Here is a 25,852-nt window from a genome sequence, read left to right as displayed (position 1 = left end):
GCAATTACTGTCCAGAATGTATTTGGGGTCTTTCAAAGTGATTTTAGCTCTTGAAGTTTACTACAGCATGATGACGTTTAATAAGTATGCATTCAATCCACCAAAGCGGTGCTTGACCAACCTTTTCACAGAAGCGGCACAAGTCTACCATGTTCTCGAGCTCTGCACGACACTGCTCTGCCCGTGATAGGAAGTCAGACAGGCTGGATTTGACTGCGCGCACCATGTCCCAGAATGCCTCTGTCTCCGGGTAGGAAGATCCCTCAAAATTCTCTGCTTCTGTTACCAGCGCCACGGCCTGCTGTTTCTGCTCCTGGAACAAACAACAAAACCCATCAGACACAACAACAGACTGTAGCTGATGTTAATTTAACTCTGATTTTCTTTTGGTTCTACATCTCTCCAACGGCTGTTGGCAGTTCAATCCCAAACAGGGTGTCTGTAATCATTTGAGTAAAATGGTGCAGGATTAGTCCATGGGCTGATATCTCCAAACTTCTTAATTACTTCATTTTTTAACGTTAAAAGTTTTAGCTATAGTAAAGGAAAAGGGCAAATAATCATTCCAGACAACACTGGATAACAATGGATGTCAACTACCAGTAAACTAAAGAGCTCACTCTGTGACTGCAGTTTATCCTATGCCCTCGCCCATTCTGTATCTTTTTGTATTATTTTAATCCACAGGTGTCCAAACCTCTCCTGGAGGGCCACTTGTCCTGCATGTTTTAGATCTCTCCCTGCTCCAACACAGCTGATTCAAATGATCAGTTTGTTATTCAGTAGCTTCAGGAGTTCGTTACAAATTGATCAGCTGTGTTGGAGCAGGGAGAGATCTAAAACATGCAGGACAAGTGGCCCTCCAGGAGAGGTTTGGACACCCCTGTTTTAATCCATTACACAGTAATTCCAATACAAAAAAAAATATGTAGCACGATGCATCCTTTTGCTGTGTAAATTAGAAGCAAGATTCCCCTTTGCTGGTCCAGACTTACATTGGCCTGAACGAGTACAGACTGCAGTCTCTGCAATGCCTGCTCCACCCTCTGAAGTGTATCTTCAGCAGAATTAGCTTCCACCAGCTGCGGCTCCCCTTCCTCACGCAGCCACTCCTGGATCTATAGCCAACAGAGGGAACAGACATGCCTATTACAGCAGGGGAACCTTCACTGAATCTAATCAAGCAAAGGCCATTAAGGGCGTCAAGATCTGAGTATTTGCCTAAACTGATGGCAGATGCTATTATGATTAAATATAAGAATACTGGGATGAACAAGAAATATAAATAGGAGGCTCAGTTTACGAAAAGTAAGACTAACACTCACAGTTGCCAAGGTAAAGTTTTCTTAAGCAGCAAATAGCACGGAGCTTCAGGAAGCTAATATTAACTGCTCAGGACTCAGACACAAAGCAACCAAAAATGGCTTGCACATGCCATGAGGAGGACTGGAGATTACTAAAGTGTTGAGAGAACCCCTCAAAGTCACTAGAGTGTGGGAATAAGCCAAGTTTACTTTTGTTGTTGGGGGTGTTGCCATTAAATGCTTGATCTTAGCCTGCTGCAGTTACCCCCTGTTTAATATCCAGTAACTGTCCTCCTCTGTAAAATACAGGTTGCTCCCCTCTTTGAGTTAATCTCTGACCCCCCAGGCCCGGCACTGTGGGGGTGCTTAGGGGTGGACTGCACCCCCAGACGGAACTCAGTGTGTCTCCCTATATCTTGATGTCTACATAGTATTTATTACACGTGAAATTCAGAGTAAAATTGTTGTGCCCCCCCTCCGGGGATTGCAACTGCACCCCTCCTTATTTTCTCCTGATGCCCAGCCTGTGACCCCCCCCTTCTTTTTGGTGTCCCCTTCTCCACCTCCTACCTTCCTGAATCTGCACTCCAGCTCCCGGAGCTTCAGCAGGAACTCCAGGTGCTGCAGGGAGTCGTTGGATTTCATCACCAAGGTGTGCACCTGCTCCTCCACCTGGTTATACAGGCTGGTCACTGAGTCCATGGCATCCCTGCGGTGAGAGAGCGAGTGAGCAACTGCCCTCTGCTTTCACAAACGTGTTCCTCCCATTACTGAGCATTATTATTTTTTTACTTTATTATTATTTAGTATTATTTTTTTAAAAAATAAACCATAGATAAGACACACAGAGCAGACTCTTGGTAAGTATACTTGCTTCTTGGTCAGAAGGTTGGGAATGTTATATATTTTTCGTGGGAGGTACTTAATCTTGACTGTGTTAATGAAAGTCCAGCACTTTAATTATGCAAGAGAATGGATAAAAAACACAACAGATAAGAACGTGCAATGCAAGAAATGCAAGAAAGTGCATTTGCAGATGCAAATGTATTTCTTGGGCCTCAGCTCCATAAAGCTCTAAGTAATTTGTAATTGTAAAATATACATCTTCAGTATTTTCCTCTTGCTTAAGAATGGTTCGGTTTCAGAGAATGTAGACCTACTTCCAGCCCTTGACATCGTAAATGAATGAGTTCCCGTAAATTTTCAGGAGGGTCGTAAATGCACAGCGTGTGATTTACCGGTAGTCTTCAGAATGCGAGAACCTGGCCTCCTCTTTCCTCAGTCTTGCCAGCGTGGCTCCGCCCCCCCTCTGCAGGGCCACCAATCGGCTGTCCTCCAGCACCTCCTTCATCAAGGCCTTCTGCTCTCCGACGCACCACTCAACTTCCTGCCGGAGCAAAGCAGATGCCGGGGGATCAGTGCTGCCAGCCGCTGGAAGGTTTGTGAGGAACCGCTGTGCGCTCGACCCGTTCTTCACCGTTATCACCTGAGCTCGGGGATGTACCTGCACGGTGTCCATTTTTTTCATGCCTTCGAGTTTCCTGATCGCCCTCTGGAGCGAACCCAATGCCTCTTGCAAGTCTGACACAAAGGGATCCAGCTTCTGCAAAAGAGATTATACTCACTTACGACATAGATTGTTTTCACTCATTAGACTCATTTTAGACCCTGTTTTACTGGCGGGAGTAAAAGTAATGACTAATGCATGTATTACTTGTTTCAGTGTGGTTTATAGGGCTTCAAAGGAAGCAGGTGCCCTTGGGGGCCAGCAAGTACAGCACACTGTCTGAACCTGATAAAGCTGCAGCCAGTCGCTGTGGCTGTAGGGGAAGGTGCCCTCCAGGCCCGGCGTCAGCTGCTGTCCTTCCACCACCTTATGGAGCGCCTTCATCGAGGTCACGAGGTCCATCTGCAGAGCATGCACACAGGGCCCCACGGCACATTAGCAGGGCTAAAACAGCAACGCCCACCTAGCAACTGCATAAACATCCCCCAACCCCCCCACGCCCTCTGCCCCGAGCGGGCCCCGACCTGCAGTCCTGGGTGTTTCTCCGGACGGGGGCTGGTGTCTTTGTCCACCAGCATCAGGGTGCAGTGGCCAGCATGCAGGGTCTGATCCTGTGCATACAGACACAAACAGCCGTTTCAGCCCATAAATGCCCCTTTCTAAACAGTCGTTTTAGGCTCTGACACACACACACACACACACACACACACAGCTTTTCCATGCAAACACTACATGCAATACTAGTAGAGCCATGTGGAAAAAAATGTTTATGTTCCTTGGTCAGTTCTCCAAAGAAGGCTGGCGCAATGAACAAAGAGTGTGACTTGGCGCTAGAGTTTAGAGTAATAGCCTTCATTCTTCAGAACACATATCTGAAAGCATCCCGTGCTGCACCCTTGTGGACGTATGGGGTAGTGCGTGTGACACTCGTGCTGAGGCAAACTAACCTGTGCCATTAGGAGAGCTTTAAAAAAGGCTGCGGGAGGCGCCTTCTTTCTGGCGTCTATCACCACAGTCAGTCCCAGATCTCGGACCTCCTTCCTGCAGAAGCACAGAGAACAGGGGCAGATCTGAGCACGCTCACGGCAGAGCCATTAACGCCATCCAGTCCTCCCTGCCCTCGCCTCCTGTCTCAGTCTCATGAAGGCAAGCATCAGTCATTAACGCCATCCAGTCCTCCCTGCCCTCGCCTCCTGTCTCAGTCTCATGAAGGCAAGCATCACCCTTCACCGCGCTGCCCCTTAAAGCCAAACAACGTGCCGCTGAAAGCCCCGACTGTGAGGCCGAGCGCACAACACGTCGGCCGGCTTTACGAGGCCGCACACCAGACAGCGTGGCCCCGCCCCTCGGCACAGTGACATCATTGTTTTTAACATACATTACTGCGGACACTTAAGGAGCACAATGGGTTTTTTTTTTATTTTTACAGGGCTACACCTCACAAGCACCTCACACCTTGAGCTTCAAAGTCATATTTTACGGAGGCGTAAACACATGCAGGACAATGTAGGCTTTAAGGCACCTACCTTTTAATAGCAACGCTAAACTTGTGAGGGAAAGAGGGCAGCTGAGAGGTGCTGTGTCAGGGGGAGGTTAGCACACACTGTGGTGTTTACCCACAGTTAGGCTCTGTGTTACAGATTCATCTATTTTCACTGCCCTCGATGTAGCGGAGGCAGTTTGTTTACAAATAATAACTTGCTGCCCCCTTGTGGCGGAAAGGGGTCAAAGCTGGTTCCTTGGGAAAAAAATGGAGTGGGGAAAAAGTGGAAGAGTGAGGTTTTTATAAGCTGGTCTCCTAAGGGCTAAATTGGCATGTGATTGGAACAATCAAATAAGCTTGTTCACTGGAGTTCATTCATTTTTGAATACTAACATACTTTTTTTTCCTGACACATACATATATGATACATTATGCTATATTAATAATTTTTTTTTTGAAGTTGCCATGCAAATGACCCCACGTTTCACTCATATATCAACCATAATTAAAACCACATGCACCTTATCACACTAGACTCCAGACAACCACGTGTCTCCATCAAGTCCCTCATGTTCTGAAAAACGCACTTGACTCAACATCGCCACAGTATGCGAATATATATAGTATATATAGTTTTAGTATATTTCTAACATAGTGAATAATTTAAAACAGAACACTGTTTATCTGCTGCAGTCATCTTCTCGTACTTGTAGAGGATCTGGATTTCTATCCGACGCAAACAAATACTGGCCTCAATAGCCAATGGGGCCTCAAACCAGAATGCAACGAATAAATTAAGAAATGAAAGAAGGTCAGACTGTTTTTTTTTCACATTTCTGTTTGACGTCATTGGTGTAAAAGAGGAACACGAAACCTTGGAACGGAGTGGAGGAGGAACAGCAGTTTGCAGAGTTCCTGGCTGGACACCAGAGGAGACCTCCAGCCCTGGTGGTCCCCATAAACCTCCACTACGGCTCTGCCTGTCCTGTCTCTGCTTCCTGAGGAGAGAGAGGGAGAAAGAATGATGGGAAATGTAGTCTCAGTGTGGTGGCAGCCTACAAACCGGTAGGATCAGGATATGTTGTGTACTGTGAGCCGTTCAATTAAATGCCCCAGTGTGAAACAGGGTAACACCGCCTCCTCTTTACAGAGCTCTTAAAATTCCTTCAACAGCTGGTTTCAAGCACAAGATCAGACGTGTGACGAGGGAATGTGGTTTAAAGCGTGCTCTCCCTGCCAATTCAGCCTGCATATAAATGACAAGCCTGACAAGCCAGTGAGTAAATTCTCAGTAAGTGCACCTACTGCTGCAACCCCCCCCCCCCCCCCCCCCGCTTACAGTCACTGCACCGGTGCTTTACCTGGAAGGCAGGCGATTCCCAGATGCAGGAGGCAGCTGCTGGATTTCGGGGAGGGCACAAGCAGCGGCTTGCAGGACTGGGCGGAGGGGGTGCGTGCTTGGGGCCCGGCTCGCCTCTCGGCCTGTGGGGTCTCAGGTTTTTGCTCTTGTCCATTAGCAGGAGGTGGAGGGGGCAGGGCTTCCACTTTGGAGGGTGGGGTGGCATCTTGATCGTGATAAAGACAGATTACAAATATTTTTGCAGTCTAGCGCACACTATGAGAGCAAGATTTGCCTTGCGTGATACATGAGATCTTCCGGTATACTTCCATTTCAAAATGAGCACTTAAAATGCAGTACACAGACAAGCTACAGTAGGAATGGTCTAACACATCTGACCAAAGTTCAGAAGCCACAAACATTCTAGTGTATGACTTGGCAAGTCAGCTGCAGCAGTGTCAATATGCAGTCAGGGAACTAGATTTGTGACCTAGATTTGAGGCTTGCAGATCTGATTTATCAGTGGCACGCCGTTAATGTACCGTACCATTCAGCAAGACACCTGAACTGAATCCCGAACTGCTTCCCCGAGTTATACTGCAGTGTAAATGTGTAATATGCAAATATACACAGTTCACCTCAGATAAGGGTTCAGCAACTAAATGATAAAGTAAAGTAAAGTTTGGATTTAACTTTGATGCATACATTAATAATTCAGAAGTTAGAAAGAAGGGCTTGAAGTTAGGTTTAGATATTCAGAAGCAGCAGTTGCTGGGCAGTAGCTGCTCATTTTGTTCATGCAGATAGATTTGCTGTTTGATGTTAAAGCCCCACTCCCCCACCCCATATCCCTCCCACTTTGCGCTGACAGATGGTGACACGATGATTGATGGGTGGTTTAACTCCATCTGAACCCTGGACTAAATATAACTCTGTCCCAGCACAAAGAAATGCCAGTGGTCAGAAACTTTGAGGCTGTAGGAGTGATATTGTTTCTCCAACACAGAAAGGCACTACCACTTGTCAAGTAGATAAAACATGAGTATCCTTTCCCTTAGTCATTTAAAATATTGTACACAGAAAATGACACAGATGCCTTGAAAGATGAGGCAATTCAGAATGACCGCTTTGGGAATCATTACTCTTACAGTCTCCTGAGGGGACACAGTGTAGGATGTGTTCACACCCTTGTGTGACACTGTGTGAGCTGAGATAGGTTTCCCATTCCCTCAGAGTTCCCACAATGTTTGTCTTGTGGTCAATGTCAATGAGGGAATTCTCCTTCCTGACGTACGGCCACACAGCAGGGCTTCCTGCTCAATGGTTAGCTACAATAACCACCGTAGTTACTCCGTGAAGTCTCCTGTAGCTCTTTGATTGCCGGGCTCCCAAGCACAACAGAGGCTGTCTGTGCACTCTTAGCCCGATCTAATGTAATCTGCGTGTGTCTGAGGAATTCACCATGCCCTTCTGAGGGCTAAGCTCATGCCCTCTCCTTCCTCTTGTGGCCAATGGGGTGTCTCCATTAAAGGAATGCAGCCAATGGGCACGGGCGATTCTCTGGGAAGCACACAGTATTTTTGTCTGCTCCTTTGAGGATGCAGCTGACTTGAATGCCGCCATTCTAGCAGGGAGGTCACATGGCACAGGGGTCCCGTACGAATGTCAGAGGCCAACCTTTGGCCATGCTTTGGTCTCAGTGGGTTCCCATTAACTCAGCTATCAGAGATGCGTTTAAATGACTGGGCCCATTGACACCACACTCAGAGGATGCCGAGCAGACAACACAATGCATTGTGGGAGGAAGCCCACGTGGTGTTTAGGCTTCTCGCTGTCTGAACAGGCTCGACATGGGGCGCAGTGAGAGTGCTGAACTAACTGTTTGAAGCTGCAGCTTTCTGCAGCCCTTCTCACATATGGGTGAAGTCAATGCAGTACCATTTAAAAACTACTCTCTACATTACGCTTATGATGAGGTGTCAGATTAAGAGTGGTGCTGTGAGATAAATAAAACCCTGGGAAAGTTTTTGGTTGGATGCAGCAAGCGCTTTTGAACAAACCCGATAGGGACCATGGACTTGGAGTGTAACTGGAATGTCCACCTAAAAACTAAAACCTCCCTTTGAATTCATTTTCGTTTCCAAATACCATATCCAAAAATGTAAGTATATACTAAGTTCCAAAAAACACTGGATTTAAATGAATTAATATAGGAATCAAAATATAAATTCAAGCCCTCAATGCATATAGATAGTACACCATTACAGATTAACTATTGATCGCTGTTTCATAAACGTGGCTTAGATGCCTTATTAATTATTATTTTGACCCAGAATTACAGCAATCAAATATTTCAGATCAAAGTTAATATACTGTGAGAGCAATTGACCTTATAAAGGTAAGAAAAATAAGAGCGGCTATAAAATTCTCCAAAATTTCCCCAAAACTTCCTTACCTTTTTTAGAAGGTTTCCGTCTGTCAAATTTAGGGGACACCAGTCCAAAAGCTGTAGTTTTTTTGCACTGTACAACATGTATCCTCGGAATCATTTCAGGAAAGATATCACTGTTGCTCCTGTTGCCCTGTCTGTGTGCCACAGGGCATTTTCTGGAAGTTTCCGATACGGTGGATGGGGAAAGGGAGAGAGGCTTCCCCAAGTTTTTACTGACTTTCTTCAAGTCCTCTGCATGCAAGCAGTGATTATTGCTCCCTTCGCCAGCGGTGGGGGGCTGGTTTGGGGGTGTAGAGTGGCAGCACTGTCCCCCAGCCACCCCGCCGTTCTCACATTCCGACCCCCCGCCACCGGGGGCGCTCTCCTCCGGGATGGCCAGCATGCTCCCGGTCTCGAAGCTGACGGGGTTCTGCAGCGCTGCCAGGTAGGAGTCCCTGTACCGGCACCGCAGCTCCTGCGACTCGGCCTCCTGCCCCAGCCTTCGCCTCAGGCAGGGGGTGCACGGCTCCTCAGAGAACCTGAGCGTGCGCCCACAGGGCGGGGCGGGGTCCCTGCGGGGGGCAGGCGGGGCCGGCCGGACGGGTCGGATGGCCGGGAGGCGGGGCCGAGGCTCCGCCTCCTTTTCCTTGGCGAACTCCACCAGGTCCACGTAGTCCCCCTCCAGCTCGCGGTCGCGCCGCGAGTCCCAGGTGTTAGGCGAGACCCAGCCCACGGGTTTCCCCGCTGGCCGGGCTCGGTCGGCCGCCGCGGGCCCGGCGTGGCCGCTGTCCACCAGCCGCAGGGACACGGCGATCCCGTCTTTGGCCGGCAGGATGCGGGTCTCCACGGAGAACGACGGGGGGACAGCAGGTGGCCGGGGGGGCTCAGACAGAGCCTCTGGGATGACGACGGGGGCGGGGGCGGCCATGGCTTTGGGCTTGTCCACGAACTCGGGTTTGGCCACCTGGGCCCACGGCACCTTCACCACGCCCTGGTCAGTGGACAGCAGACAGTGGCGCAGCGGGGGCCCATGCCGGCCCTCGTTGACGTCCTGCAGCCAGCCCTCAGTGAAGATGCTCGGGTACGACGTCTCCGGGACGGGCGTCTCCTCCACCTGCCTGTGCTCCTCCAGCAGGCTCTTGAGGACGATGCGGGCGGCCTGGTCGGCGAAGGGCTCCACCTGCAGGTAGAAGTCTCCCGGGCGCAGCAGCAGCGGGTTGATGGAGGCCAGCTGGACGACGATGCGGTCGCGCAGGCAGAGGGGCCAGCCCTCGCAGCGGAACAGCACGTCCGAGTACGCGGCCTGCGGGAACCACAGACGGCACAAGCTCTTAGCCCACCGCGTACCCGCGAGATCAGCTGAGAACTCTGCAGTCATTACTTCACATTGCATTACTTTATTGTCATTTAGCAGATGCTCGTATTCCGAGCGACTTACATAGGTTACGGTTTTTACATGTTATCCACTTATACAGCTGAATATTTTACCAAGGCAGTTGTGGGTTAAGTACCTTGCCCAAGGATACAGCAGCAGTGTCCCAGTGGGGAATCAAACTGACAACCTTTTGGTTATGGACCCATCTCATTACCACTATGCCACACTGCCGCTCTTATTACCAATCAACACGGTCTGCTCCACGCTTAACACTCCATAACCAGTTACATTACCATTCCATTACTTAACCAGTAATAAAACATTATTAGCACTCATAAATGTTGTTTACATGGGTTAATTGCATGGCCTCATCTGTATTTACATTAATTCAATGTTTTGCAGCGGTTCTGCTAAAGTACAAACATCTCCCCCAAATGGATTTATACTGAACATCAATTAACACAATGATTAGTTCACTTTTGTTGCAGTGTCAGTCCTAAACCCATTTATAAGGTGTGATAAGACCAGCATTAAAAGTGAATGTTTACATAGTGCAGTATTTGGAGGATAATTAATGCAAGCTTAATGGAAATATAATAACACTACAGCGTATGCAGCTGCAGCCATATCTGGAGAACAGAGCTATGAAAACAATATGATATCTCAGAGAGGAAAATTCCTGGTAGAGACAGTGACAGTAATGATACATCATTATGGCTTCGTGCTATGTTCATAACCGAGGGACATCCTGGAAAATCCTGATAACCCGCATTCTGTTACTGACATACTGAGGACCCACACTTCAAATGCTTTGTACTGCATAGAAATTAATTCATAATTTTAACTCTTTTTTCAAGGCCACCCAGAATTTAAATAAAGCAATACAATGATACCGCTATAGTTCAATCTGACTGCAGGAAAGCAGACAGAAAGGTCCGGCACTGCAGCACTAGAAGTACTGTAACACACTGCAGATTTTTTTTTTCTTTTGTTGATTATGTGATTGTTTAAGTTTTGATAGTGACGCAGGTTAAAGTGGTGTTCCTTCAACCCATCAGCGGGACTATTCAGCCATTCCTCCATTCACAGACATTACTGGAAAAAAGGTCACGGTTTTCAGAAACAGTTAAAGCATATGAAACAGCCGCCTTTGAGTGCTGATGGCCATCACTGTCAGGAGAGCTCCCTCTGACGGGAAGAGCTGCAGAGAAACCGAAACAGCTGGTGCGTTTGCGATCGATGCAGCAAAAAAAAAAAAAAAAATCCGTCTGATTGCACTCGTAGCAGAAAGGAATGTGCTGCAGAGTATAGCGGTTACGTTCGATCACGCTTCCCGAGGCATCTCCTCAGAGGTCAACGAGGCAAACATCCTGATTGAATGTCTGTGCAGCTGAAAAGCAGACCTCAGACGCAGGCAAGAACAGGATACTTCTGCAGCCTCTGAAAGGGGAAAATGCCTGGAATGCTGGAGTGCATTTTTTCTCCTCTGCACGGAGATAAAATAAAACAATCTCTTCCACCTCTGGCCTGTCTGCTTGGTTGCGTGTCTGGCTCAGGATGCGTTTATACTATTGGATTCAGTGCCACATAAACAAAGGCCTGATTATTTTCCTTTGACAGGAAAAAGAACTATTCTGTACTATCAACTGTATTGTCCATGTGCGGGTTCATACAATTTATGTGTATTAAGATCTCCCAAAAGTTTATTTTCACAATGTCAGCAGATCAGAATAGCATGAGAAAGAGTTTCTACATCTGGAGACTTTGAACTTAAGCAAGCTTTTTATGATCAATGTCCAAAAGATTATCACTTACAAATAGGTATACTTTGTTCTGGAGATGTAAATGCACCATCAAGAAGTACTGAAGTACTGCTTTGTACAAAAGCTAAATGCTGTGCATTCTGAATCTTGATCATCTGACTGCTGCATTAATCAACGTAATTGTGAATAAGATGCCTAATTTTGAGATGGGGTTGTCTTCTATATATTCATCACGGGCTGCATTTATTGATGGCTTGTGAAATCATTACAATCAAGTATAACGTTTTTATGTTTTTGTTTTTTTTTTGTAATTTATAATGCTTTTAATGTTAATCATAATGCCTTAAGAAAATAATGACTTATGCGATCTGTTCTCCTTGACAAGAGCTCTTGTGCGTAGGTTCAAGACTGTAATATCCCAACGACTTGCAGAGCTGATTGCCTATTTTACTGGGGGTCCTGCAGAAACTTAACCAAACCCTCAGGGAAGCTGGCCTGTCCTGTGAGGGCATTCCTGTGAGGGCGGGGCGGGCCCACCGGTCTGTGGGAGTGTGGCGCGCGGGAGACTCACGCAGGCGGCCTGCTGCACACTCTCCAGGATGTGCTTGGCGGGGATGAGGAAGTCCAGCAAGCACTGCAGCGCGTCGCCACGATAACGCTCCTCTATGACCCGGAAGAGCTGGCTGAGGACGGTGGGCGCGGTGACCTCGAAGGGCGGGTAGAGGGCCGACAGGGCGCTCTGGATGGACAGCTCCAGGGATTCGGGGTTCTGCGGGAGGCAAGGAGAGGGAAGCGCACCGTCAGACCACGACTCAGGACAGGACAAAGAAGGTGGGCGGACGATTTATGTAGACAATACCCCGATCACTGGAAATCAGTTGTCGGTGAAGTTTCGGAAGCATTTTATCTTCAGAAAGACTGGTCTATATCATGAGTAGCCAAAACAAATACCACCTTAATTTCCAATGCATTTCATTTTCCATTGTAAATAGAGGAAAGTGATTAATACATCACCATTCATGACATATACAAGCGTAAATGTTAAAAATGTTGATTGTTCCTCTTCCAATCACATTTCTCATCCTGTCAACACTACATAAATTACATTCAAGCCTGCCATTAAAGCTGTTAAAATATGTGTTTCTCCCTCAGGGTGTAATGCAATATCTCTAAAAAAAAGATGCTAAGATTCTCCTTATTTCTAATTCATGCATGTCAGACTGTTTTGTTCTGAATTCCACTGCTGAATAGCAGCTAAAGCCTTCAGTCTGAATGTCTGAATGTGGATGTCTCTGCATTCTCTGCCAAAATGGCTCTGAAGTGTTGCTGTTTCAGTACAAATGTATAGGCTTTCCACATGTCTCTAACCCTACATTTTGCGGCTTACCCTAGCATTGACAAGCAACCCCCAGCTGACACTCTCAGCCCAAAGAAAATATCAATAACTCACTTCACTTCGGGACAGGCAAATTCACAAAGAAGAACATGAACTGTAGCTATAAAAATGAATAACTGCATGTTAAAAAGGCAAGTCAAAAGTTTTTTTTTTCTGAGCTTTCACAATAAAAACCTGACTCTGCCTGTTCTGGTAGTAATTTGAAAGAAATGAGAACATTTTATGAATACAAAGCACTCTGGGATGTGAAAATGTTTCCATTTTAATCCTCACTGATGAGATAAATTGAAAGAATGAACAGGCAAAGTGAACAACTGCTTAAAACTCACGACAGGGCATCAGAAAATTTAATAACAGAACCTCACCATCTGGATCATTATGCCATTAGGCCGTGCCTAAAGGAGTACTGAGAAATCAAGGTTTTGTGTGTTTGTTTGTTTTTTAATCAAAGAAGAATGTGAATTCTCACGTGCTAAGTCTTGTCTCTTACAGATCAGTAAGTGTTTCCAGCCTTTTTTTGTCTGTATGCTTTTTGTTTGCCTGGACATACACCATTTAAGATGTTCCACAACCAGGAGGAGAAGACTAGATTGTGATCAGAATGAGAAAGACATAAAGATATGCATGTTCTCCAGCATACTGCCAGCTGGAAAAAAATGTGGAACATGACACTGAGCTACAGTAAAACTTGTTGGGATTGTTTACCATACAAGTCTGTTTCAGATCGCCATGCTCATAAGAGCGATATATCTCCCCAATCACTGCACTGTTCTCAGGCTCCGAGCAGCTGCGGCCCTAAAAAAACACACGGAAGCAATTGAGCGAAATTCTTTCATTTTGAGCTCGCTCCTCTGTATTCCCCGGGAATAAGTCATTAATTCGCTGTGACTTGTTTTTAATTCACGTTCCACCACAGGCAGGTACGTGGGCTTCAGACCAGAGGAGACGAGCCTGTGCTGTATCTCTAAATTATTAGCGTTAGGTTAATAATTGGGAAAGACATCGGAAGAAGTGGTGGCTTGTGGGTAAACAGTGAAGGAAATGGAAATGCAGACAGTGGTCATCAGTAAAGCCGCAGGCGGAGAGTCCACAGAGACAGCCCTGTCCCACGTCACTCTCCTTTGACCCAGTAAACGGCCCCACTTTTAGCCCCTTCCTGAATTAGCCTGTCCCTCTTTGCAAAGGCCGTGAGCAGGTCCGGGACACACAGGCTCCTGTGAAAGGACTTCACAGAAAAAATTCACAGAAGCAAGCTGAAGGAGGGGGGGTCACTACCATGTTTCCTCCCTGTCTCTGTATCCACATCTCACAGCTGAGCCTGGCTGTTCCAGCCCCCAACAGCCAGAGATGCATTATGATCACAGACATGCAAAGGGATTTTTCAGGACAGAGTCCATTTTTGTGAAACTACTTACTTGAGTCAGTACCACCCGGATCACGCATTAAGCAACAATGTGGAGGCAACGATCTCTATGAGGTCAAAACAAGCTCCACACTATAACCTGTGGAGTGAATTCAGTCTTCAAAGTATTTGAACTTTAAGTCCATGCTTCATACTCCTAAAACAGGTGGTCGTGCCTAAACATAATGAATGCTACCGTAAAATACAATTCCCTACCTGTAAAACAAGCACAGATCCACATGACAGAATACACAGTATTCAGTCACGCCTGTCTGAACAGGAATATGTTCGCTCACCTATGAACATGATATCCACAATTATGGCTACAATTATCTATGACCCAGACAAGGGAATTCTCCGAGCGTGCCAATGTCTGACGAGAAAATGACACGTGTTGAGTTGTATGGGGATGGATTCTGTCATGAAACGAAGCAAAGTGGTCTCAGGAAAGCGATAAGTCAAAGCAGTGAGGTGAGGTCTGAGAAAAAAGACTGAGGGAGAGCATCCAAAGAGAACTGAATTTAGCTTAAACTAGCAAGCCGGCCTCGGGTGTTAAGTTACAAGTTCTGACAATTACAGTTAGGAACATTTTTGATTCATGAGCATGAATACTTTTGAGACTAATTTCACCCACGTTATACTCCAAAGCTCAGTTGCAGGCCACACATCAGCAGAAACAAAAAAAAGACAGTCCAAGCCTGGAGCATGTGCTAAAGCTTAAATTTCCTCAACAGAAAACTATGCTTCCTAAAGCTAACAGCCCAGGTCTTTTTACAGTGCATAATGAGTTTATTTGAGTGCAGGAGTACCACCGTGATCGCTCAGACTCTAATGCCTCACAGCTGTGAGTGAGGAACGTGAGCGGGGAGGTGATGTGCTGTATCTCCTCCAGCCTCCGCTGGCTGACGAACTCGCCGCCTGGAGCCGACGGTCACGCCGGCTTCCTGTCGCTTGTGAGGAAATGCCGATCCTAAGCCCGTCCTCGCACAGCCATGGGATCTCGGACGTTTCTGTTGTGACATGGGGCTTTTTTCTCAGGGTAGGTGCTTGTCTCTGAGAGGGTGGGAGCCCTTGAGATAAACATCACGTAACCCCTACCAGAACTGAGCCCTGGTTCCCAGCCAGTTGAGAGTCGGGGGGGGGCTTTTTCAATCTGATTACATTTGACACTCTGCCAGCCGGCCCTCAGCCTCTGAGCTCAAGAACAGCTCTTGAAGCAGTGCATCGTGGGTTATGCTCATTGCTACAGTGAATGCTCTACATCTCAATGGCAGATGCTGCGGCATTTGCATAAACGAATCAGAAGTATGTTTGGACGACTGCCCTGCTACCCTCAGATCACACTCCTTCAAAAGGCTTGTGTTCTTCTAAAGCCTGAGCAGGACACACTGAAATGAGTCCGGAGGCATGTGATAAATACCACTGGACTCAATCAACATTTGCCCTGTTTCAAAACATACACGTTTTCATTCAATTTCATGGTTGACGTATTTGTTCACCTATGTCTGGAAATAGGAAATAAACCAACAGCATTTACTTGTGAGTGAAAGGTAAGGATGAAATTCAGAAGCCTAATCCAGCCATTAGTGCTGATTGACTGGAACCATGATTATTATATCTGAAATTAAATAACTTCCAATTAAATGTATAGAAAGACCATTCTGATATTTATTGTTACTATAATTTATTTTTATTGTTTTTGAAATTTGAACATGGTTGTTTTTTAATGGTGACCTACTGACAGCGCTTCTGGGCCCACATGTCCAACATGCCTTCTTTTGGGTCACTACACTGTTTTTACAGTGTCACTGTGTGAGCAGCAGAATGTATACCCCCATGTGAAGGCCATAAAGTGATCTAATCTAAACTCAGAACCAATCTGTTGTTGTTCTCCTCAGTGTCCGGAGGGATGTTGACGTCCAGACACTCTCTGTCACTGTCTGCTGCAAACAAAGCATTGATTTACGCCCCCCCCCCCTTTCACAGAGCCCCCCCCAGGGACAGAGTGGGTTATTTTTACATTCTTAGAGTGTTGTCATCTGCCTGCAAACCCTGAGTCTGGCTGATGTCCCTATTTCAGCAAAATCCCACAGCAGACTCCGGATCCCTAGAGAAATTCTACAGCGTGACTTCGTCTCAGACCAAAACCCAAAGATTCATTCCTGTTTTTCCCCGTTCCTGTGGCTGCGTGACTGCTGAAACACTCTCTGTTAAACAAAAGCCATTCTTCTAAGCGACGTCTGTGTTTTAAGTGGTCTGTGCGGTCAGACCTCTGTCCTGTCAGGAATCACTGAGGCCTGAAATCGTATTGAGGTGCCACAGCAGCCGTGATTAAAGCACACTGTCTCTCTCTCTCTCTTTCTCTCTCTCTCTCCTTCTCCCTACCTTCTCTCTCTCTGTCTCCCTCTGCCTCTCTCTCTCTCTAGAACCTTCCATTGCCTTCGAGGTTACTGACTTGACTCTCACCCTCCACTGTCCTCTTATTTCAGAGAACGGTGTACGCAAACCGACAGGGCCTGTTTGCAGTGTGTTTTCTGAGGCTGTCAAACAAGCAATTAACAGAAAAGGTCAAAGACCGCAGGCTTAAGAAAGCTGGGCTAAATAGTTCCAAAGACTTACAAATGTTTGCTATGGATTGCTCCTTCATATGAGTATCTTTCTCACACACATCCACAAAACAAACAGAATGCAAACTTGCAGAAGTCATCGAATCTGTCAAATGTGATACCCATTTCCAAACGATATAAAACATATTTCTGTTCTATTGTAGATGATGAGATCATAATAGCTGGCAGATACAACAAAGGAACAGTATGCATTCTACTGTCAAAATCAATCACTGGCAACAGTTACACCGGTGAATTCAACACGCCATCGTTCAACACTGATTTGATGTCCATGATTTGAACCAGAAGAACAGTCTCTCGAGAAGATTTTGAGACAGCTTCAGCACTGGGAGCATCCTCCTGGTGCGGTATCCTAACGGCTCTCGGAGGCTTTCTTGAGTTCTTCAGAGGCGACAGCTCCCGCAGTGACCCCCTGCCCCTCTCCGGCCCGGCTCGAATCGTCTGACATCATAATGACACTTCAGTCACTCTTTCACGTCCTGCTGACGAGCTCTTTGACGGCAAAGCCTCTGTGTTAGCCCCCATCCCGGGCAGATGCAGTCGGCGAGAAGCCCTCAGGCTCCACGGAGGAGCTCTCAGAGGTGCACCAGCGCTCGTTAGAATGATGTGGAAGCACTCATCCCCGAAACTAGAAGCGACAGAGGTGCACCTCTTGCCCTGACTCACTGCTCCTATTGTCCCTGGGCGCTCCGCGGATCAGACCCCAGGCTCCCACCGCAAAACAACCAAAATCGCACGCTCAGGTGCCCATGGTCATCATCACATTATGTTACTGGCATTTAGCAGACACTGTTATCCAGAGCAACTTACATCAATTACAAGTTTTTACAATGTTATCCATTCATACAGCTGGGTATTTACTAAGTCAACTGTGGGTCAAGTACCTTGCCCAAGGATACAGCAGCAGTGCCGCCGTGGGGAATCGAACCAGCAACCTTTCGGTGACAAATCCTGCTCCTTAACCACTTTGCTACACTGCACAGGACAATCCTGACTGCTGCTGAACCGTCAGGTCTCATCACACCGAGCAACAGCCCTGGCCTGCATGTCATGTGCCTGCCATTTAAATGAGGCCTCCTCTAGACTGGCTGACAATTACACTGCCAAGAGCTAAACATCTCTACGTTTTAAGTTCGTAGGATGCGAGACGAGAGCCATCTTCAGATGACATGTTAAACTGAGGTCCTGACTGACTGTGGTCGTTTAAGATCCCATGGCACTTATCACAAAGAGTAAGGGGCTCAATGATGTCCTGGCCAAATTCCCAGTCAGGCCCTTTCAATCTGGCCATGTAATACTTTCTCAGTCTAATTAGGTAAAGAGTCCCTTCCCTCTGCACCTCAGGTGATGGGTGGTGTGGATTCTGTCACAAAAAGCCTGCCATGCATCACCCAGGTGTTGGTGATGGTTGAGGTGAGTCTCCCTCCCTTTATTGTAAAATACTCTGAGACTCCTGAAAGGCACAGTATAAATGCAATGTATTATCATTTTTTTATACCCCTTCAGTTAAAGATCTGACTGTTCTTGGTTTTCGCCACTCTGCTGTGCATGATTCAGAGTCAGGTTAAACCAATGAATCAGTTCCGGAACCTTCTGAGCGAATTTTCCAGTTATTTCTATGAAAACATCTTTCTCTGGTGACCTGTTTTTTTTTTTTTCTTTGAATCCTCAGCTAATAGAAAGAAAACAAACAGCCCAGGTTTCCCAGTGAACTGCACTGCCCCTCCAAGGTGTGCAAGCACTTGCTGGCAGTCTGCTACCGGGCACCCACAAAATGAAAGAAAAACAAATAAGGGAAACCTGAAGAGGACCGTATTCTCAGCTGGTGAAAAGCACTGCTTTCCTCCCAACTTCCCATCATGCCCCTCTTCCTCCTTTCTTCCTGTCTTTTCCCCCTCTCTTCGGTGGGGGGGGGGGGGGTTGTTCTTGTCGCTGAGACAGTGCCGTCTTTGTCTCCCCTGCTCTAATAAGCTCAGCTTAGGGTTTTTTTTTTTTTTTTTACGAAATGCGCACAATTCAAGCAGGCCATTCTAAATCCTTTCTTCACCGTCGGTCAATAAAAAAGGGCCCTTAACGGAGGAGAGAGAGAGAGAGAGAGAGAGCGCGCGCGAGAGCTGCATCCATTCCTTCCTTTAACTCTTTCATCTCCTCCTTTTTTTATCATCTGTAAGCGTGCATGTGCAAGCCTCTCACCCCTGTTGCTTTTTACAGGCCAAATCGGCTGGCGTTAACAGAGCTAAAATGCCACAAAAACAGTGTATCGTGTTTCTGGAATTTTGAAGTCTTTGTCTGCAGCACCTCCAGTAATGAAAACCAACTCGGAGTCCTGTCCTGTAAAAGCATTTGCAGTACTCAGAAGGGGAATACCACATTTTGATTTAGCAAGTGAAAGACACAATAAATATACACAGAGTTGTCTGTGGCTGGGGGGATGGATTTTACGATGTTTAACATAGTTTCTCAGCTTTCATTATTCTGAAAATGCATAAATAATGTGTTTACATTTGTTCTTTAAGATGTGGGTTATTCAGGCTTCAAAAAGTACATCAAAAAGATTAAATAAATCCATGTATGGTTGAGGGACTGTGCAACGTTGCAACCCAACACAAACAGCAGTGATGAATTACACTGCTTCTTTCAACTGTTCCATAGGCTTTAGGCAAACACTCAGATACTATTTGACAAAATCCAGTCTAGGGCAAATTCAGTCTGCTAATCAATGTTTAATTATACAGAGATATTTACACAATAAAGCACACAAGGTGTGTGACGGAAAAGCCTTCACCTGCAATGAAACTGCTTGTCGCCGAGATTAACTCGCTTTCAAATTGTCTGAAGAACATGGTTAGCAATGTGGATTTGTATATTGAGTGAACAGATGTTTAAATGTTTACAAGTAGTTGTTCTGATCATCACCTTACCAGCTTAACAAATAACAGATCTGTGTCCTATCAAGTTGATTTCTAACTGGACAACTAGAGTTATCGTTGTAAGCATGTGTGGCATGTGTGTGTGTAGAGGCCAGCTATTGGCTGAGGAGTTAATGAGTTACACCTGTCCAATTAAACTACCTTAAATACAGGTGTGTGCCTGCTGAGAACAGTTGAGTAGCCAATTTAGCTGTGGCTCTGTGAAGGCTGGGGTTTTATCTGTTTTAGGGTTGGAGTTTTAAAAATATTTGAATGAATAGATCTTGTTCTATGTTTTTATGGGCAGTGCATTGGCCAGCAATGTGTTAAGATGGCTTTATGTTTTTTTCTTATAAAATGTTTGAGTTTTTAGAAAACAACAACAACATACAGCCTCTGTTATGATGGAATTTACCACTTATTTCAACATTATATATATATATATATATATATGCTTTTTGTTCAATTTTTCAGTGCATTTACAGTATGCCTTTTGCAACAAATGATTAGCTATATGGCTCATTAGCATGTGGGAAAGTAAACCTGCACCATCCATTTGTAGGACATTACTGAATCTTCCATTGAATATGTTTACAGAAAGCTACAGTCACAAGCGAAAAATTTACTGTAAAAAGCGGGGCATTTAATGGCTTATCTAATGTATGAAATGAGCTTCAGACAGGACAAGCAGGGAACCAAAAAGTTTTGATCGCATCACAGGCTACACTGAAGCCCAGTCTGAGAACGCTGCTGATTTGATGAGCTTTTCCTAAACATTGCAATGGATTTCACTGTTTACGTTTGAATATGTGCCTTCGGGGAGACATAAGATGTTTTTGGCAAACCGTCTAATCCAGTTTCATCACCTTTGACCTGAAAATAAATAACTAATATCTCCCCATACTTCCTTTGTTTTTTTTTTTTTTTTTTTTTTCAGAAATGGGGGGGGGGGACAAAAATCCCACACCCAACATCTGAAAAGCAAAAAATCTGCTGAAAAGTTCCCTGAGAGGAATGAGATGAGGTCTGGTATTTGTCTGTAATCACTTACAGTCTGATGCCATGCTGTTGGTGAATGTGAAAATCGGTGCAGAGCGAAACTGCATGTCACGTTAGTGCTATATCCTTCTCTGACACACTGTGTGTGACTCACAGCCTCAAAAATGAACTCTGTGGTGACAGAGGTACAGTTAAACTCATGCTGAGAATACACCTATGCCATCCAGTGTCGCATACGTAAGAGTTAGTGCCAGATCATAGAGTTTATACTTTTATGACCTGGGAGTTTATGAATGACCATGCGGACCACACCTACGGATGCGGATGGCGCAGGAGACGCACAGATCACCGGAAAACGAATGGTATCTGTGTTGGGCCCACCACCCCTTTGGCATGCAAACACCAAACCTTAAATCTGCCAGACCTCACAAAGGAAGACCCTGTGCACAGTGTTGCTTTGTGTGCCAGTGGTATTAAGAGTGGGGTGGGGGGGTGGGGGTTGCATGTCATCATTCTGTGCAGTATCCCTTCTACAGAGCTTCTACTACCTTACATTACGATGTGTCATTGAGCAGACGTTCTTACCCGGGGCGACTTTAAAGTAAGCGCATCACAATGCTAAGAGTGGTTATTGAAAAGTACTACAAGAGGTCAGTAAAATACTGAGTTAAGTGCTGAACAAGTGTAGAGTGCTGTTTTGAATAGAAAATAAGGATAGATAGGATAGATAGAGTGGAAGGTAGACTAGAGCAGACTAGAGCTACTACACCTTTGTTCACTGTCTCCCTCAACACACTAACACTCACACGCATACGCACACAAACAAAACATTTCCCTAAAGCTCATTCAGAAACCCATAGTATTGTACATCTATGGAGGAGGATCTAGTGAAGCATCTTTGTCTTCAGAATTTCACTTGCTGGACTGCTCTATTGGAACACAGCAGCTGCTTGACTCATGAACCACAGTGTCAGCCATTTTTTGGGCTTGAATGCGGATTATTATGTTTTTGCCAAACTGTTTCTTAAGCACAACACGTGATGCATTCACCGACTAAGACGGACATGGTGGTGAATGGATATTTCTGAACATAATTTAAATATTCCACTCTCTAAATCGCACGAGGGTTAGTTCCACTCTAGGAAAGTCCCATCATTTGAAATGCATATTGGCAGGCACACTTCCAACAGCTGTATTGTTACTGGCCAATTAACATAACAAAACCATTAATGACCATTTTGAAATCTCTTACAAATATTTTGCATAACTTTTTTCTAGAGATGTGGCTTCAGTAAATCCTGTAGCTGTTGTTGCTACTGCAAAGAGCTACATTTTCAATGTTAACCTTTAGAATAATGTTGTTAAGTTATGTCTTTTTTGAGATTGGTAGGAGGTAACTAAATGCATCTTACTATAAGTACACCTGTAGCTGACCAAACCTCAGCACTGAGAAATATGAGACAGGACCATAAATAAGTGAATGTTAGCATTAGATAACCACTTGGAGGAGGCTGTGATTTCATACTGGAAACTGAGGAGAATGGGGTTTTTTGTGTACACTGAGCTGGTTTAAAGGCATTTGATGTAGGTAAATCTGTGTCAGTATTGTGGTGTGTGTGTGTGTTTGTGTGTGTGTGTGTGTGTGTGTGTGTGTGTGTGTGTGTGCGTGAATGGCACTGACAGTTGCATTTCCCACTCTACATGTGTGGTATCCACCAGTGTCTCTGCCACAGTCTCAGTGAGGGTGAGTGGTCCACATGTGAGGTAGCAGCTGGTGTATCATGAAACCATTCACAACCTTCATTTTCCTTTCAAATTCCCCCTTTTTTTCTTTTATATGTCTGACCCAACTGTACATGGCATGAAAATGGATAAGACTGTCTTAATTTACAAATCCTTAAACACTGGTCGCATCTGTTACCCCTTTTCAAAAGAGGGAACCCTCCTGAGTTAAGCCATGTTTGAACTGGCTTTTTTTTCCATTGTAACTGCAATAATTTAAAAAGAGAGAGATACTGTACACTGTTGCAGACTCCTAATGGGGGATCAAAGTTTATTTCTCAAGCTATGCTGATGACTGTGAAAAATAGTTACTTAGCTTTCTGTATTCAGCATTACTACTTGTGGCAGTGCAGTTATGTATACAGACACCCATGTTTTCTGTGTTGTAAAAGTAGAATAGCTATGGATAGCTGCAGCTATCACATAGCCGTGATGCTAGAAAGGAAAAGAATGGACATTTGACAAAAACAAGAACAAATAAAAGGTTATTTGGACGTGTGGGGAATCTGGTAGGTTGACTGATAACATAAAATGGAATATCAAAACAAAACACTTAACATTCTCTCCTCGGATAGCTTTTCTGAACTTTACTGAAGCAATGAAAAAATTTAGTAACTCTAACTCTGGTAACCATTTCATTCGGCTCGACATAAAAATACACTGGGAACCTTGATCAGCCTGACTCCAGCTCTACAGTGGGAAAAAGGCTCTGGGAAGATCACAGACATTGTTTGTAACAATGTCCCCCAAATCAGGATCAGGATCAGCAGGATCGGATTCTATTACAATGATTGTTTTTTTGGATTAGTAGTCAATTAAAGTATTACACAATATTTTATTTGGATGGACAGCATGATGTGACAGTTGACCCCACCTACTGCGTGCACTGAGCTAGTCGTTGGGAAGGCCACTTTGGAAGTGGGAAGAACTGAGAGCATTGTTGGGCTGTGATGAGTTTCCAGTGGCTGGGGAACGAGGTTCTAATGAGGTTTGGCTGTTCAGTGGAGCAGCTGTGATTGCTTTCATTGTGACTTGCTGTTTGGCCAAGCACTAAGCAGCCCGCTCACAAGCTGCATCAGAAAAGGTAACATTATGAACACATGGTATTTGTTACATTGTTAAAAAAAAATACCAGCAGAGAGAGTGAAGCAAGGATGGAGAGAGAATATTAAACTTGTTGCATAGTTAGGATAAAAAGCCAACCAGTTTCACAGGTGGGTCTCTAGTTACAGGCACTAGTTTGCATAAGTTCTGAGTCATGCAAAGCACAGCTTATTTTCCCACGGAGTAAATTTTGATTCTGTGCACAGCCAAAAATAGCACTGCACTGGTGTACAGCCATGGTATGGTACAAGTATGACCTGGTTCAGTGCGTCTTTGTAACTTTGACCTTCTTCAAATGAGCTGCACACAACATACAGTAATTCAGCAGCCCAGATATGCAACCAATAAATGAGTAGCACTGGCATATGCAGGGTTTTTTTTTGAAAAACTGAAGCCACTCTCATAATCAAATAACTCAACTTGATAAGATAACGACACTCAGACAGGGGCAGTATTCAAGGATAAGCTCTGTCACAACGCAAGAACAACGTTACTATAGAGCTTCCCCACAGTGGTCTACCTAGAGCAGAAAGATCACCGGTACATAAAACAGACAGGGAGAGATGAGTATATTCAGGGATTTCTTTACCATAGTTTTATGTTCTCTCAGGTAAAGTACACATCGTACGTTGATTGAAAAATCAGAGATAATAGCAGATTATCTCCCTATTAATTATAAAAAGGCACTACAATTAAAAATGACAAATCATGCCACACAACACTAAGGATGTTTCAAGTTGGCTTGCAGCACACATCAGCCTTTCTGAAATTTCATCCATTGAGGGTTTCCAAAATCAAAGAGTCAAACTGAAACTAGAACTGTAATTTAGCATCTTTCTGTGCACAAACCACGCCGTGTGCAAAAACTTCAAAGCGCTCACACTATGTTTGAAATGCTTTCAGTCCTCCAGAAACACCATAAAACCACATCCATAAATGCTCCATCATCTTTATAGTCACATTGTAAATGTGAAATATAAACAGGAGAAGCCAGCTGCCACCAGGAACTTTTGGTTTTAGTCAGCAGAACTTGACGTGACTTGCTGAGATCACCGAGCAGATCACCGTGCAGATGAAGCACATGATATTACACTGCAGAAGGACACAGAAGTTCAGTGCAACCTCAACCTCCCCCCTTGGCATCCACACACACGCACACACACACACACAAACACACTAAATTCTTTTTTGTAAGACCTGAACTCCCAATAACTTTTTTTCCCCGACAAAACAAGAACAGCAAGGCACTCAGCAACACTGCTTCAGAGCTTAAGGTACCCTGGACATGCTGTCATCACGTCTTTGTCTAAGAATTACAAACAAGCGATTAAGGTGCCATTGAGATGCATAACTTAGGGATGATGCATACTATAGCACACATTCTCCAGCATGCTTTTATTTAGACTGGTATGAGTAAAAGTATTTTCAAACTCTTAAATTGGTAAAACATCATAAAACCTCCTCTACAAGACAAATATTTTGGTGTGTAATCCGATGTTGAGGAACATGCTCTCATTTATATGCATGTTGCCAAGTTTGTGATGTAAACACCTGGTGATGACAATAAGATATGTAAAATGTTCAATGGTCTCCATTCACATATTATTTTTAAAGGTGTGGAGGAAACCAGTGAAATCTCCTTTCCTCCTCTTTCACACTGTACAATCAGTGAGTCACATACAGATACTTGAGAAAAATGAAGGAAATGCCAAAAAGTGATATAAAAGCGTAGTTACCATCTTTCCTAAAGTGTCCTGGTTATCCCATTGAGTGCTGTCATCTTTCTTTTGGTAATCCTGCCCAGGAAAATCTCCTTAGCTATCCACACTAGGACTCCCTCTTTCTTCCCTTTCCACGCTGATAAACATCAATGGGTTTGCCACAGATGAAGGAATCTCCAACAGCAAGTTAGTCTGCGGATGGGAAAAGTGAAGCAGGGAAGCCCCCATTCTCCCCTGAGTTTCCACAAGTCCCACAGTAAGAACGCAGTGCAACAGAAAAGTGCTGATCTGCTTGTAGCTTCTCTCCTGCTGCACTGTGCTATTTGACCAGAGTTTGAGGAGAGGGGGCAGAGCTTGCCAGCAAGTGTGTGTGTCTGTGTGTGTGTGAGAGGGGGGGGGGGGCTGGTGGAGGTAGAGGAAAGCTTTCCCTTTCAGAGGAAATCCCCCTCAAGGCTTTTCAGAATTTTCTCTGTTCAAGAACTCTCTCCTACACACACGCACTGACTCTCACACACACACACACAGACTTCTGAACAGACCACGGAGAAGAAAGAAAATCAAACCCCCACTGCCACTCCCTTCCCCATTTGAATAATTCTTTTTCTGTGAATGCGAGTCCAACAGTACCGTTCCGCTTGATTCCCGACCAGAAACCCTCCCGCTTCCAGTGGAGCCTTAAGGCGGTCTCTCTTCTGTGAAGGAATTGCTCT

General features: G+C 45.2%; 1 protein-coding gene across 1 annotated transcript in view; it reads right to left on the bottom strand.

The window, feature by feature from the left end:
* Nucleotides 1-25,420, bottom strand: part of LOC118779629 (pleckstrin homology domain-containing family G member 4B-like) — a 34,841-nt gene extending 9,421 nt beyond the window's left edge. The window contains exons 1-13 of the mRNA XM_036531804.1: nucleotides 25,158-25,420; nucleotides 11,774-11,971; nucleotides 8,089-9,367; nucleotides 5,656-5,859; nucleotides 5,169-5,292; nucleotides 3,759-3,852; nucleotides 3,336-3,422; nucleotides 3,097-3,213; nucleotides 2,809-2,907; nucleotides 2,543-2,691; nucleotides 1,875-2,013; nucleotides 996-1,118; nucleotides 122-313 (exon numbers count right to left, since the gene is read on the bottom strand). Of these exons, the coding sequence (XP_036387697.1) occupies nucleotides 122-313; nucleotides 996-1,118; nucleotides 1,875-2,013; nucleotides 2,543-2,691; nucleotides 2,809-2,907; nucleotides 3,097-3,213; nucleotides 3,336-3,422; nucleotides 3,759-3,852; nucleotides 5,169-5,292; nucleotides 5,656-5,859; nucleotides 8,089-9,367; nucleotides 11,774-11,971; nucleotides 25,158-25,160 (2,808 nt within the window). The 5' untranslated portion in view covers nucleotides 25,161-25,420. The remainder of the gene's footprint in view (nucleotides 1-121; nucleotides 314-995; nucleotides 1,119-1,874; nucleotides 2,014-2,542; nucleotides 2,692-2,808; nucleotides 2,908-3,096; nucleotides 3,214-3,335; nucleotides 3,423-3,758; nucleotides 3,853-5,168; nucleotides 5,293-5,655; nucleotides 5,860-8,088; nucleotides 9,368-11,773; nucleotides 11,972-25,157) is intronic.
* Nucleotides 25,421-25,852: the final 432 nt, after the last annotated feature.

This window comes from Megalops cyprinoides, chromosome 6, assembly GCF_013368585.1.
Source record: "Megalops cyprinoides isolate fMegCyp1 chromosome 6, fMegCyp1.pri, whole genome shotgun sequence".
NCBI classification, from domain to species: Eukaryota; Metazoa; Chordata; class Actinopteri; order Elopiformes; family Megalopidae; genus Megalops; species Megalops cyprinoides.
This window is presented reverse-complemented; position numbering and strand designations above follow the sequence as displayed.